The sequence below is a fragment of the Crinia signifera genome, chromosome 5 (genome assembly GCF_055691185.1).
Source record: "Crinia signifera chromosome 5, ASM5569118v1, whole genome shotgun sequence".
Taxonomy (NCBI): domain Eukaryota; kingdom Metazoa; phylum Chordata; class Amphibia; order Anura; family Myobatrachidae; genus Crinia; species Crinia signifera.
In genome coordinates this window covers 294523009-294538099 of record NC_139221.1, presented here as the reverse complement: position 1 = coordinate 294538099, position 15091 = coordinate 294523009, and the positions used below count along the sequence as shown (strand labels likewise).

At 42.6% G+C, this 15091-nt stretch overlaps 1 protein-coding gene across 1 annotated transcript in view; it reads left to right on the top strand.

The window, feature by feature from the left end:
• PLXDC2 (plexin domain containing 2) overlaps nt 1–12744 on the top strand; it is a 456016-nt gene extending 443272 nt beyond the window's left edge. Inside the window, exons 13-14 of the mRNA XM_083189312.1 lie at nt 6589–6749; nt 11104–12744. Of these exons, the coding sequence (XP_083045438.1) occupies nt 6589–6749; nt 11104–11220 (278 nt within the window). The 3' untranslated portion in view covers nt 11221–12744. The remainder of the gene's footprint in view (nt 1–6588; nt 6750–11103) is intronic.
• Nucleotides 12745–15091: the final 2347 nt, after the last annotated feature.

The window sequence follows — 15091 nt, the reverse complement described above, 5'->3', positions numbered from 1 at the left end:
CTGGGGCCACCAGAAAACGAGCTGCAACATCTAGGGTGAGGACTGAGCAGGATACCACCACCAGAAAGAGAAACCCTGCATTTGTAGAGGCCGAAATGCGAATTCTAGTGCCCAGGGCACGCAAATGGATTGAATTGGCAACCAGGAAGCCTAGTGCCAGTGCAAGGAGAAACCTTTGGGAGAAGATCACAGAGGAAGTGAACCAGGTGGCACCAGTGGTCAGAAATTGGGACGCGGTGAAGAAAAGGTTAGTGTGTTTTTCAGGGCTATTTTTCAGCAGTCTCCAGCAGGAACTGAGGCCCTTATTCTAGTTCACTCTTTCTGCCCAAATATTTCTTAGATGGACAAAACCATGTGCACTGCAGGTGAGGCAGGTGTTACTTGTGCAGAGATAATCAGATTTGGATGGGGTTTTACACCTGCCTCACCTGCAGTGCACATGGTTTTGTCCATCAAAGAAATATTTGGGCAGAAAGAGTGAACTAGAATAAGGGCCTCAGTTCCTGCTGGAGACTGCTGAAAAATTGCCCTGGTCTTTGTCCCCCTGATGTCATATGTGTGTACATATGTTACATGTATGTTTTGAGACTAATAGAAAGGTGTGTTTGTAGATAGTGCTACACTTCAATGTCACATGTGAACACAACCATGTCTAATAACCCACATTGATATCTGAAACATGCACCATTGGTGTGATGTGAGGTTATGGGCACAGTTCTGCTCATGTTAAGTATGTGATGGGACAAGAGAAAGTGTGTTTTTGAAAGAGTTGTTGTAACATGTTCCATATGATGCTACTGAAACAAGAATGACCAAACTGTGCACATGTAGCTGGTGAGAAACTACACATCCCAGTATGCCATTCCATAGTTAAATTACTCCATAATAACCACATTGTCAAGCTATGGTGGAATGTGTAGTTTCACACCAGGTGGAGGTGCCTAATTTGGCCATGGATGATGTCATTTCTGCATAGTGATGTATGTATGTGCATTTAGTGGCCTAATGAATGAGATGAGACACTGAAATGCCTCCTAATTGAGACATGAATGTGTGTGTGGGACACATATGGCAAAAAAACATAAGATCACCCACACTAGGAAATGTCACGTAGCTAGGGGTACCACATAGTCCCTTTAATTCCAGACACATATTAATTACACAGGTTCTGTGGCTGGCTGACTTCAAGACTCCACTTCACCTAATTTTAAACTGCCACAGAACCTGTGTAATTAACATGTGTCCGGAATTTAAGGGACTAGGTGGTAACCCTACACGTAGCACAGTGGTGCACATATCTCATGGTGATATTTGTATTTTTAAACTTGTAGGTGGACTGACTTCAAAAGTACACTGAAGAGGAAGATGACTGACCGGTACAACCACAGCATGTCCACCGGGAGAGGTCCTATGCCTGACCATTTGGAGTATACCCCCCTGGAGCAGGACTCCTTGGACGTGATTGATGTGGGGGAGGTCAGGGGGATCTCCAATATGGACAGTGAGCTCCCGGCGGAGGTCTTTGCTGCTGCTTTTGATGGTAAGTCCAGTAATGCATTGTATTTAGAAAGATATTTTTTATTGCGTATGTGATGGTGACATTGTTTTCAATTCTTATCCTAGAAGAAGCAGAAACCCAGGATGTACCGGCAGCATCTTCCTCTGCAGAGCCACAGGTGGAGCAAGTGGTCCATCCTCCACCAAGAAGACACCCCCAGCCCCAGCCACAGGAGACATGGGAAGAGAGCATGATGGTGACGCTGGAGAGGATCGAGCAGCAAGGGGTGGATGCTGCGATCCGTCAGCAGCAGGTGGCGGAATTTCTGGCGGAGTGGAAGGCCACAAACAGGCTGCAGTGTGAGGCCTTGACCCGCATTAACGACACTCTGGCGGCTGGCATAGTAAGCATTGGCCAACACCTCAGCCGCCAGAATGAACTTCTTGCGGAGCAGCTGTCCACCGCCAGGTCCCTAAGGGACAATCCCCCATCTGCTGCCCCACCCCAAGCTGCTCCCCAACCTTCCACCTCTGCTGACCCTCCTGTGTCGACTAGGGGAAGACGCCGCAAGGCAGCTGAGCCAAAGGCCCCTGTCCCCAAGGCCCCATCTAAAAGGGGGAAAAAAGGGCCCAAATAATGAGACCTGGTTCACTTCCTCTGTGGTTGGACCCCAAATGTTTAAATTGCACTGGACATCCGCTTCCTGAGTTGGCCATCTATCCATTTGCGTGCCATGGGCATGAAAGTTCGTATTTTGACCTCTACAAATGCAGGATAAATTTGTGGTGGTGTGTATCTTGCTTAGTATTCACCCTGGTTGTTGCAGTACGTATTCTGGTGTCCCCATTTCTTTCACCATTGCATTTGCAGGGTAACACATGTTTGGAGATATGCAACCTCTTGTTCTGGCTGTTTTATTATTTGTGTGTCTATTTTATTTGTTTATTTGATTTCTCACATTAAAGTGTGAAATAAGCTGTGATGCTGAACAGCAAATAAATTTATTTTACAAATTAAATCAAAATTGTGGTATGTGTCATTTCTTGTGTGAAACAAATACTAGATTTATGTGTACTTACTGACCAGGGTATTTTTGAACATTTGTGGAAGTGTGGTAGAAGTTTCCCATGTGTAACCCTCTCCATGGCCATTCCCATGTTCCTATCCAACTTTTCCCTGCTAATTAGTTTGTGTCAGCACATGTGCAGAGCAACTTAATAGGTGAGAAAGCAGTTTGTGTGCAGGTGAGGTAGCTCCTACAGTAGTAGGTAAAAGCAGGTCCAGAACAATGCTTTCCTCATGGAGTGGGTGAGGCAGACAAACAAGGGTGAAAAGGTACATTTGTGTAGGAATGCATATGTGTCCTCCCTAAAAAAAGATGTGTGAATGGGCCAAACATGATAAATTAGCTTGTGAACAAACATGCATAACTTTTTAAATATATATGATTTTACAGTGTCATAAGCAGATGTAGGAATCCTTTGTTAGAGAGATGAGAGTGCAATAATGTGATTGGTGGCATCTTACATCCAGAGTGTAGTCAAATCCAAATCATAGCAGATGAGATAGTGGTACAGGTCATTATTTTGGGTACTATACAAAGATTGTGTGCAAAATAGTGGTCATGGGCTTAAAACATTGCTGAAACATCCTTTGTAGGTGTTAGATGTGGTTTATGTTATTGTATCCTAAATACAAAACCTATGTTAGTATTAGAGTGAACACGTTGACACATGTCGACTTGTGTAGATTGAGTGTGCTACTGCGTAAAGTCTATGAAAGCACGTAGTGAATGTGTCTAACTGTTTAGCAAATACCTACCTTAGCGTATATAAGCAGGTCTTAAAAAGATTCTTACCTTAAATTAAACAAACCTTTAAATGTGGAGAAGTATAGAAACATAAGCTTCCAATGTGTTTGCGTGCTGTGTGTGTGGCTTGCAGGCAGTGAAATAATGCTTTGGACTTAATAGACTGCAGCATTGCTTATTACATTCAGGTGTATGTGTTTGAGTAGTAATCAGCGTTAATTAGCAAACTCAGCCGCACGCTGGCATGCGGTATCTGTAGGGGTGGTCTGAGCTGGCGGTTGGCGGGCGCTTGTCTGGTGTCCGAAATGAACGGTGCTTTAGTCGATCGTGCGGTAGTAGCACCGCTCATTTTTGGTGCACACCCCCTTGTACGCCCATATTTACGCCCATTTTCCCTCATTATTTCGGCCGCTCCCCTCAACACGCCCCTATGCCGCCCCCAATACCCGTACACTCGCGTACAGGTTTTTTCGCACGTTGAGATCCGTCCGTAAGCGTTGTTCAGTGGTCGCGCCTGCGCATTAGCGAATCTGCACATGCGCAGATCATGAAAAACCCCGGAACGTACGCGTACGGCCCGGCCGCACCAACCAGAATAAGGCCCTAAGTGTGTGTGCATGTGATGGATATATGCACCCCAATTTTCACACCCCAGGAGAGAAATGCCTGCAATTATCTGGAAGGCAGGACATGTCCCTGAAACAGGACTGTCTCATCAAAATCAGGACAATGGGGAGGCATGGTGACATACTGACTACCTGTGTGTACAATGCCTCAGAGAGACCTACTCATATAATCCATATTGTTCTGTGTATCAGCTTTTATAGCCGCCAACAAATGTGGCATAAAGAATACAGGACTTTATTACTAGCAGGGAGTATAATGGGATCATGAGCAGATCCTAGAGATACTTTATATAACCCCACAGGTGCTAAATCAATCTTCTTTTCTGTCATCAGTCTCCATGAGAAATATATCTTTGCTTTCCTGTTTCCCATTCCGAAATATTATCTGCCATGGGACTGCTTAGAGGATTATTTGTTTTGGGAATGTGAGTCACATTAAAGCCGTTACAATATGAAATGTTGTCTAATGCGCTGACAGACAGAAGCTGATGACTACTGGGATTCTTAAAGGGTTATGCCAGTGGTTCCCAAACTTTTTGAATCGCGGCACCCTAGCGTATCGGATTTTAGCAGGGAACCCCTAGCATAAAATAATATAATATTGTATTTCACATTCATCAATAAACCAAGTATATGGTGCCTTTTCTGTCATCCTTAGGTTTAGTTATGTGCTGGTGTACATTTATACTTCTGGTTATCCACATGTTTTATGATTGGCAGCCACTAGCACTTGTTTTGCCCATCATTTAACCCTATGATCCAGACCAATAATATAAATTGGTCCTGAACCACCAAGTCGAGGCACCCCTGGTAGAGTCTTGTGGCACCCCATGGTGCCTAGGCACACAGTTTGGGAACCACTGGGTTATGCAAAGCCTGATACAGCAAAGTGCTCAATATTTTATATAATTATATCTATATCTCATTCTTGCTGATATTGTTTCCCCCTGTTCCGGGACCGGGCAGCCTAGTTGGTGAAGGGGGCATGGCCTCACGGATGGCACGATTATAGGCCACGCCCTTTCTCAGCAAGCCACACAGCCCTAATTTTGGGCCGCACGCATTTGTCCTTTCTTGCAAGACTTAAAAGTTGGGAGGTATGTGGATATCAGAGCCAAGCGCAGAAAGGGAAACTGTCCAGGGCTTGGTAAGTTAGCGCTGATCAGTCTCCATTCAGGATAATAGGAACTGTTGGTCAGTGTTTGCTTAGTACCTCTGATGTCTTCTCCAGAGTTCTAAAATTGCCCCATTTCCACGTGGGTCTAGGTCTCATCAATATATCTGCAAAATATTAAAGCACAATAGATTTAGCTGAATGTCCTTTGTAGCCGGCCCAGGGCCATAACTAGGACAGTGGAGAGTGTGCCACATATCTGTTTTCATTACTTCACTTGTAGCTTTCCTCCTCTTTGAGGCCCATCATACCCCTGTCTACTTTCCCTACCCCTTCCGCCACTAGTACATACACAGCATTCATTAACTTAACTTGAGAGCTCTTTGTTATTCAGTCACACTGTACGTACATACTTGGGATTTAAACCCATCACCTGTAGCATTGCAGACTGAATGGGGAAATGTAAAAAGATCTGCCTTATGTCCCTATTGGAAAATTGGATGGGGGTTTGGGGTGCCATAAAGTCTAGTTATGGTTGTATGTAGTCATACTGCTCTCTTTATGTTAATACTGTATGTAGTTGGCATACAGTGATTAACATGTCCCTCCATATTTCAGGAAATATCAGATTGTTATATCTATCCCGTTATGCGGTGGCGTTAATGTTAAGTACAAAGTCACAGAATCCCCATAGGGACACTATATCCTGGTCTGTATTTTATTGACGCCATTCGTTCTAGACTACCACGCACTGTACCGCTCCTTAACTACAGATCTCTGTGCTCCAGAACTACTGTATATAATTCTTCCAACTTGGCAAATACTGTAGCAGATTATGTATGTGCAATGTAATTAAATAGATGCAAACAATGGCATAAAAAGTAAGCAGAGTTCTGCCATTACCCACCTGCCGCCTTACAAACAGTCCTGTCTGATCTTTCCAGGAGTCCTGGAATAATGGCATTTATAATGTTATTCAGAGGTAGAGTCAGAGAACTACAGTAATTCAGTAAGGGCCAGATGTAGCAAGCTTTAAAATGTGATACAGTGGAGAGTGATAAAGAACCAGCCAATCAGCTCCTATCTGTCATTTTTCAAGCCCTGTCTGTAATGTTACAGTTAGGAGCTAAATGACTGGTCGTTTATCACTCTCCATTTTATCACTTTTTGAAGCTTGATATATCTGTGCCTAGTATCTTAAACATTACATTAGCTAGCTCACTGGACAAAGGTGATACGTGACCCCTCTAGCTGCAGATTGTGGGTTTTTTTCTTATTCAAAATTACATGTATGCTACTTTTCTTTTTATAAATGAACCTGTATGCTCATTAAGCCATTGTCTGAATTATAGGCTGAATTTGCCATATAGGTTTACTGTATTTTCCATTCTTTGGTAAGTGCATGAAGATGACACGTCTCTACGAGATAGTGTATTGCTGTTCAGTGTAAACAGAGGCTGCATCTGGGGAACACACAGCATCATAGGAAAGCAATGTATTATTTTTTCATTTTAGCCTGTCATGTTTTCTCCACTTTCAGCCTCGACAGATGACAGCGCAGCAGAGAAGCAGCGTGGGACGCTGCACACAGGATTAATTATAGGAATCCTCGTGCTGGTACTGGTTGTTGTCGCTGCCATCCTTGTTACAATTTACATGTACCATCACCCAACATCATCCGCTAGTCTCTTCTTCATTGAGGTAAGACATTACTATTATACAGTATGCAGAGGCGTTAAACCCATACAGTGTCTGCAGTTATTATTACAGTACATGCATGTAGGTCAGGGTTGCCTACCCTCCCAGAATGGCTGGAAGGCTCCTGAAAATTGGGTCCCAACCCAACTGGCCACGATTTGAGGCTTTCCGGGGACAGAGGGAGGGGCTAAATATGCAAATCGCACCCTTTTAGCCCCTCTCCCTCCTCGAAGACCTGCAAACTATGGGATTTACATATAGATAGTTGCAGGTGCTCAATTAGCTTAGTAATACCATTCAGGTGCATGGAAAGGAGGGGTAATACTGAGTAAGTTAAAAATCCATGTTTTCCCCCAGCTAACTGAATGGTATTAGTAACCAGTCTAGAACACTACATGATAATAGAATTCAGAGATATTGGTTACATATAATTTGAGCAAAATTATGTGTATGCCCTAAAGCCAACGACAAGGCTTCTTCAAATTGCAGGATTTGCCTTACTGGGGGCGGGGCTTGATGACGGCTACATCAGGCCCCGCCCCCAGATGCGCTGCTGACAGTCTCCCGGAGAGGAGACTTTAAAAGTAGGCAAGTATGATTTAAACAGTACTGTGCATTGTTACCACTATCTTATGTGCTGTGGTTGAGGCTCCATTCTCCTGATGTCTGATGATGTCTGCATGTTGTGTTTCCTGTTACCTTCAGAACATTTCTAGTCCTATACTGTACACATTTGTCCCGTGTTGGCGTCGCAGCTGGCATACAGTACTGAGACATGTTTCTTTCAGGAACATGAAGTCTGCCTTTTGTCGGATAAAGGTTTTCTCTCTGACTTCACAATAATGTATTAAATATCTGTCAGATCTCAGTAAGAAGGATGACCTTGTGCAGAATGCTGATCACACTGTTCTCCTGAGACCTAAAGCAACTGCCCACTACTTGTAATATAATCCCCAGTTACTGCATCTATACAGCTGCACGGATGCGCTACACATACACTGTCACGTGATAATATAGGGCCTTATTTTGGTTCATTCTTTCTGACAAAATCCTTCTTAGATGGGCAAAACCATGTGCACTGCAGGTGAGGCAGACGTAACATGTGCAGAGAGAATTAGATTTGGGTGGGGTTTTACTTCAAAGTGAGATCTATATTGCAGTGTAAAAATAAAGCATTCAGTATTTTCCCTGCACAGAAACAAAATTACTCACCCAAATCTAATTCTCTCTGCACATGTTACATCTGCCCCCCTGCAGTGCACATGGTTTTGTCCATCTAAGAAGGATTTTGTCAGAAAGAATGAACCAAAATAAGGCCCATAGTGCCTGGTGCCCTATTAACATTAACATGGATGGGTGAACTTTGGGGCCGATTCAGACCCGTTCCTTACCGGCAGGGCCGCCACTAGTAATGTTTGGGGCCCAGGACTGACATTCAGCCCGAGCCCCCAGCCGCACCCCCAATTACTATTACTTACCAGCGGTGGCAGCGGTGCAGCCTGCTCTACCTCTGGGACTCGGGGCTCGGAGCACTCACTGCACAGTGTAGCCTGCAGAGCTTTGAGCCCCTCTGTATCCTAGGCTCGGCACTCTGCAGGCTACACTGTGTATTGTGCGCGCCTGGTCGCCGGAGCTGGGTTAGGGGGATTTGTGCGGCGGGGGTGGGGTGGTGGTGCCGTGCCACTGTGGGCAGCTGCCCGGGCCCCTCCAGACACCCCCCTGTCGGTGGCCCTGCTTACGGCCCGAATTCAGCACCATCCCCAATGGTCGGAGTTTGCACATGCGCGATGTGTTACCATACATATCCCCTTGCATGTTAAAAAGGGGATTTACACTGGGGGGGCGATGGGTGACTAAAATGATGCAAAATTACACAATTTTTATAATTTTAGCCCTGTCCCCCCACTGAAGTGCCGCAAATTCTAGTGGGTAATGGGTGTGCAGGGGCCTGGGGAGGATGCGGGAGACTTGTCTTCCTCTCCAGCGAGCAGGGACTGACACCCGATTTTAGGAGCCTTCCTGCGGTTCCGAAAGGGTAGGTAAGTATAGCTCACACCCAGAGACCCACATCACAGCATGGCGCCATTTACCCAATGTTTTGTGAAATTGCAGTAAGGAAATACAGTGATTACACTATTGTGCTGCCAGCTATGCAGTAGTATGCATATGGGCCTTCTCCTCTGTTAATAGTGATAAAATGGAGACTGATAAACAGCCAGCCAATCAGCTCCTACCGGACATGTAACAGGCTGGGGGCCAGATGCCCTAACCTTCAAAAGTGATAAAATGGAGAGTGATAAACAACCAACCAATCAGCTCCTGTCTGATATTTTTTCAAACACAGTCTGTGACATGACAGGTAGGAGCTGATTGGCTGGCTGTTTATCACTCTCCACTTTATCACTTTTGAAGCTCAGTACATCTGGCCCTTAAATCCACCCCTGCCATACTACAAGTCTCAGCATTCCTAAGCCTAACTGAGCCACATGTAGATTAGCTCTGCTGTAATGCATTTTTCCTTAAAAAAAATAGAACATACATAGTTGCTTAGCGTCAGAATATTTACTGACAGTATAAATCAAACCATTAAACTCAAGCTTGCAAGCAAGAAGAAAATATAGATGTGCAAAAACAAAAGGCTTGACAGTCCTCTGACAAGAGTACAGTCAATTTTAAGTTAAATTTGGCCTGACTATAGTTATAGGCTTTCTGTATTCAGTCTCTAGACTCAATTTTCCTATAGTTGCTACTGTACTTGTTTTTTATATTTTGAAATATTTAGGATTTACGCACACATTGGGGTTTATTTTTTATTGCAGAGGGATGTTGGTATGGGCAGCCAATCAGATTGTATCTATTATCCTCCAGGAGGTGCTCAATAAATAAGAAGTAGATACTGATTGGTTGCTATGGGCAACATCCCATCTTCAATAGAATTCCCATCTTAATAAATAACGCCTGTAGAAAATAATGACATGGAAGGTGGAAAAATGTGAAAGCGAATACAAATTTGCTAAAACTGCCTGAGGGCTGCATAAGCACGATGCTACATAAGAGTAGGGTTACCACCTCATCCCTTTAATTCCAGACACATATTAATTACACAGGGTCTGTGGCAGTTTAAAACCAGGTGAAATGGAGTCTTGAAGTCAGCCAGCCACAGAACCTGTGTAATTAATATGTGTCCGGAATTAAAGGGATAAGGTGGTAACCCTACATAAGAGCCCTATCTTTTGGGACAATATAGTTAGAAGCAAGTGTAAGACTAGTTTCAGTTTCAGGTGGGCTGCACGGTGTTAGTCTGGTGATAAGGTAGCAGCCTATTAGGAGTATAAGGGGAGTTTACTTTGAAGGGGTTTATATTCCTTGTCTTGTGGTTTCCTCTTCCTCTTTGCCTTTTGGAAGCCCCTCCCGGTCGCCCTGGATTTTCTAGATTTTTTTGGTGCCCATTTCAGTTTTTGGTGCTTTTGTTGTCGGCTTTTACAGTCAGATTGGTGGGAAGTCGCTACCATCCAGCAGTCAAAGCATGGCATTAAGAGGTCATTGTGGGGCACATCCTTTTGGTAGGACGGCGAGTGTGTCCTTTCCATGCGGTTGGACAGAGGGCATTTCCTGTGAGACCGCCCACTGCTCTGCCAGTTGATAGAGTGGTGGGTCCTGCACAATACAGGTTATGCAGGCCAAAGGCGGTGGTGAGCCCCTCCTTGGTTTTTGGATAAGATCAAGTTGACTGGGCTGGCGTTGGTAGCTACTTTCTCTCTGCCATTCTCCAAATTTAGTTTAAAGCTTATTTCAAACCTAGTTTAAATTACAACTCAAATTTAGTTTAAAGTTAGTTTAAACATGGTCACCAATCAATGAATCAAGACAAGAATGGGTAGGAAGGTTAACGTGGCGCTAGACGATTTCAAGTTTGCCCTTCAGAATTTTCTTGGAGTCTTACCCTATGGACTCCCAATATGAATATAAGGTATAAAAAGATGTGAAATTCAGAATATAGGCGCTCTTTATACAGACATAGAATGGTGGGGGAAGGTTGGAAAAATACTTCCCTTATCTTGTCGGAAACGGGGTTTTCTTAAAGATGCTTTTTCTTTTTAGACTTGATTCTCCTTTCCTCTTGGAATGCTTGTTGACCTTTCGAAATCTAGTACTTGGTTGTCCATGTATTTATTTATCACCTGTGTGGTTTATTTTACATCAGTGTGATTTATTTTAGGTTAAGCTAGCTTAAAGTTGAATTATAGGTCAGTCACAATAGTTATGCACGTTTTAGATTTTTGTTTTGTCCTAGAAATAGGAGAAATTGTGTTTGCATTATCTAGTAGTGGTTCATTTTTTTGCATCTTCTTTACAGCGACGCCCGAGCAGGTGGCCGGCAATGAAGTTCAGAAGGGGATCGGGGCACCCAGCCTATGCGGAAGTGGAACCTGTTGGGGAAAAAGAAGGCTTTATTGTATCAGATCAGTGCTGAGGTTTTTGGAACAATGCACCGGTACTGGTTTCTGGTGAAAGACTTTGATTTTTGCATATATTTTCCAGGAAAAAAAAAAACTATTATGTGAGCTACCTCTACAGAGACACAAAAGAGGGTTTCTCATGATTTTTTGATCCAGGAGAAAGATTTCTTTACTCTGAAATTCCGATGCCACTCGCGGTAGTCTTCCTATTGTGGAATTATATAGTGCGTCCCAGGCAATATAGCTGGACAACAGTAGTAGAATGGACTGAACTCTTCTACTGGCTTGAGAAGAGAATCAAACCAAGAACAAACATTTGTACTTACTATAAGAGATCTCCTCAATGGGGACAAGGAATACAAGTTATGCGTTTGTGAATCTCATATGGATGAAAACATGTGGTATAGCAAATATAACTGTCCAGACAAAAACAACATGTCAGTATTAGGGCATACGTGGTATAGGGGTCTGGAAAAGTGATTTTTCAACCATTTCTACAGAGTGTACACATTAATGATACACATACATAACCATGATACAAAGTGGTATCTTGCTGTCTGCTAAATATTGTGCTTTACATAAATATTCCAAAATGTGGATAGAGTGATATTCCTTTTTTTTGTATTTATGTCTAAAACCTACCCACAGGAAACTTGACAGCTATGATCATGATTTGAGATGCCCTCAATAGGTTTGTGAATGAATGTTGAGTGGCAGGTGATGGTTGACATTTCCAGAAGTCAGATGCGTTTTGGCCTCTGGTGTAGCCTCAGTCCTGAAAATTGAAAAGATTCGCTAAAAATGCAAGTGTCGCTCACATTTGTTATATAAATTCAAATAAAAAATGCTGTGTGAATGCAAAATTACATTTCCTATATAAGGTAAACTTTACCGGTCATTATAATGAATATAAATCTTTGCATTGCAATTTTTTACACCTATTTTGAAAAACTCACTTAGCACTCAACGGGTTAAAAAAAGCAATATTTATTTTTAGACCGGAGAAAGCCAATATTGTTTGTTTCACAGATATTTCATTTTTTCACATCCTTAATTGGATGAGACACCAAACATTTAATACTACAGACTATGAATGGGATCCTTTTACTTACAAAGGCTCTATAGAGCATTCAGGATGCATGCTGTTTTGTTGAATCGGCAAAAGGTTGGAGACACCCACAGTACGGGATGCAGTTGAAATCCCGGCGATCAGAATCCTGGCGTTTAAAATACTGACGCCGGAATCCCGACCGCCAAAATCCCGACACTTTCTCCCTCCGTGGGTGTCCACGACACCCATAGAGGGAGAGTAAATTAGTGTGCCGAGCGTAGCTAGGCACCGGGCCTGCTGGCGAGCGCACTGAGCCCGCAAGGGGGGGGGGGGGCGATCCACGTCCCCCCTCCCCCCCCTTGTCGGAATTTCGGCGGTCGGCATTTCGGCGTTAGGATTTTGAACGCCTACATTCCGACCGTCGGGATTTCATACCAATCCCCACAGTACACAATTTCATTATGACCTATACATATATTACTGTATTTTAGCTATTTAAAACTTATTGTGTATGAAAATTTGTGCTCCATCCAATCAGCTCCTAACTACCATATGTTTGAAAAATTGCAGTTGTGATCTGATTGGCTGGACCATCATTTTTAATATGACAATAGTTTTTAATAGATACAACTCATTGATAAATGGCCTGAAAAAACACAAAAAAAACCCAAATGTTACCTAAAGTCTTCTCAGGAACAAACTGGTCTAATAGTATATGCAGTGTGTAAACATATTTGCATAAACCTAAATAATTTGTTTGCATTGGTAATCAATTGTAACCCTACTCAATTATTGTGTTACCTGTGTATGTACTGTGTGTCCCATAAATTAATATGAGTACTGTACAGTACATCTAAATATTTTCCTCTTTATTATGAATTAATGAAGTGTCAACATAAAAACTTATTAGATCTATAATTTAATGGGCCAAGAAGTTGATGGGGCTCATGAAAGAAAAAGTATATGAAATGGCGTTTTCCTCTCTTGCAACCTTTCCATACAATTCACATACAGCAAACCCGATGACTTATCATTTTTCTTCTTTATTGATAAAACCATAAATTCAGCTATTAACGTCCAACAGGAATTCCTCCAGGTATTTTTTACAGCCTCTCAATAAAGTTAAATATCACTTCAACTAACTCGTTGCAAGCATTCAGTAAGTAGCCTTTGTTGGATGATGTCTGGAATAGTCACTGATGGTCTAAACATAGATTTAGAAAAGTGTTTGTAATGTCAGGCACTTTGACAGGTGTCAATCAGCAAATTTATAATGCTGAGATTAAAAAAAAGTGAAAGTACAGTTAATATGATGCAGATAAGCAGAGCCGTAACTAGACTTTTTGGTAAGAGAATTGGCACCCTAACCCACGCCCGTCGAAATTGACTAATAATAATAATAATTTTATTTATATAGGGCTCTTTTTCCAATAGGACTCAAGGCACTTAACAGATAAAATGAATGTAGTACAGTACAGGAACACTGAAGTACAGAAAAGCTTTATATAAACAATACCTAAGGGAATAAAGGAAATGTTTGAGTAAAATGGAAAGTCTTGAGTCTGTTTTTGAAGGATTCTAGAGTGGGGGCCTCTCGAACTGTTTGGGAAAGTGAATTCCATAGAGTTAGAGCCACATGGCTAAAAGCTCGACCCCCAGATGAATTACGGGAGATCCTAGGTCCTTGATGGCTAACCTTGACACTCCAGACATTGTTGAACTACACATCCCAGAATGCTCTGCTACAGTTTTGCCATTTGGCCATGCTAAAACTGATGCAGGGCATGCTGGGATGCGTAATTCAACAACAGCTGGGGTGTCAAGGTTAGCCATCACTGTATTAGGTCCTTGATGGCTAACCTTGACACTCCAGCTGTTTTTGAACTACACATCCCAGCATGCTCTGCTTCAATTTTGCTATTTGGCCATGCTAAATCTGATGCAGAGCATGCTGGGATGTGTAGTTCAACAACAGCTGGAGTGTCAAGGTTAGCCATCAAGGTCCTAGGTACTGCTAAAAAGCCTTCAGTAGTTGCAGCAATCGGGTGGGACATTATGGAATCAAAAGCTGCTTCAGGTACCTTGGGCCTTGGTCATATAGGGCTTTGAAACTCAATAGGTTAATCTTGAAAATGATTTGACATTTTATAGACAAACAGTGAAGAGAGTAGAGAATGAGAGTCATGTGGCTAGAACAGCGCTGGTTGGGTAACAGCCCTGTATCTGTGTTTTGTACCAGCTGTAATCGGTGTATTTCTTTTGCTGTTAGACCAAGGTAGAGGGCATTGCAGTAATCTAATTGAGATGATACAAATGCATGTATGACTTTTGGCAGAACTTCATAAGATGCCTACCATCATGGGGATGGGGCATGACAAAACTGATCCCAGAGAAAGCCACCACTATCCACATATATTTTATATTACACACACAGATTTATAGAACACTGCAAGAAAATGGATTTGGGTGCAAATCTTTGTCATACCTCATTCATGTACTGAACTCTTTTTTATTTAATAACCCATATCGATATACTGCCATACTAGGATTCATACCCATAACCTACTGCATTCTAGCTAAACATCCTACTCATTGAGTTATTTGATCATGCATAAAACTGTGAGATTTCTAACTATATGAAGCAACTTTGTAAAAAATAATCAGCAGACCTACAGTATAGTGTGCAGCCACACATCCAATCTTCTACAACCACAGGTTTTCTCAGCTGCAGTGCAGATAATTGTTTCATGAAACACAAGATGAGCTTCAAATAGTTAAAATGTTCTAGCTGTTCACGCAGGGTCAGGTAGCTCATAAATAGTGTCTGACTGCAG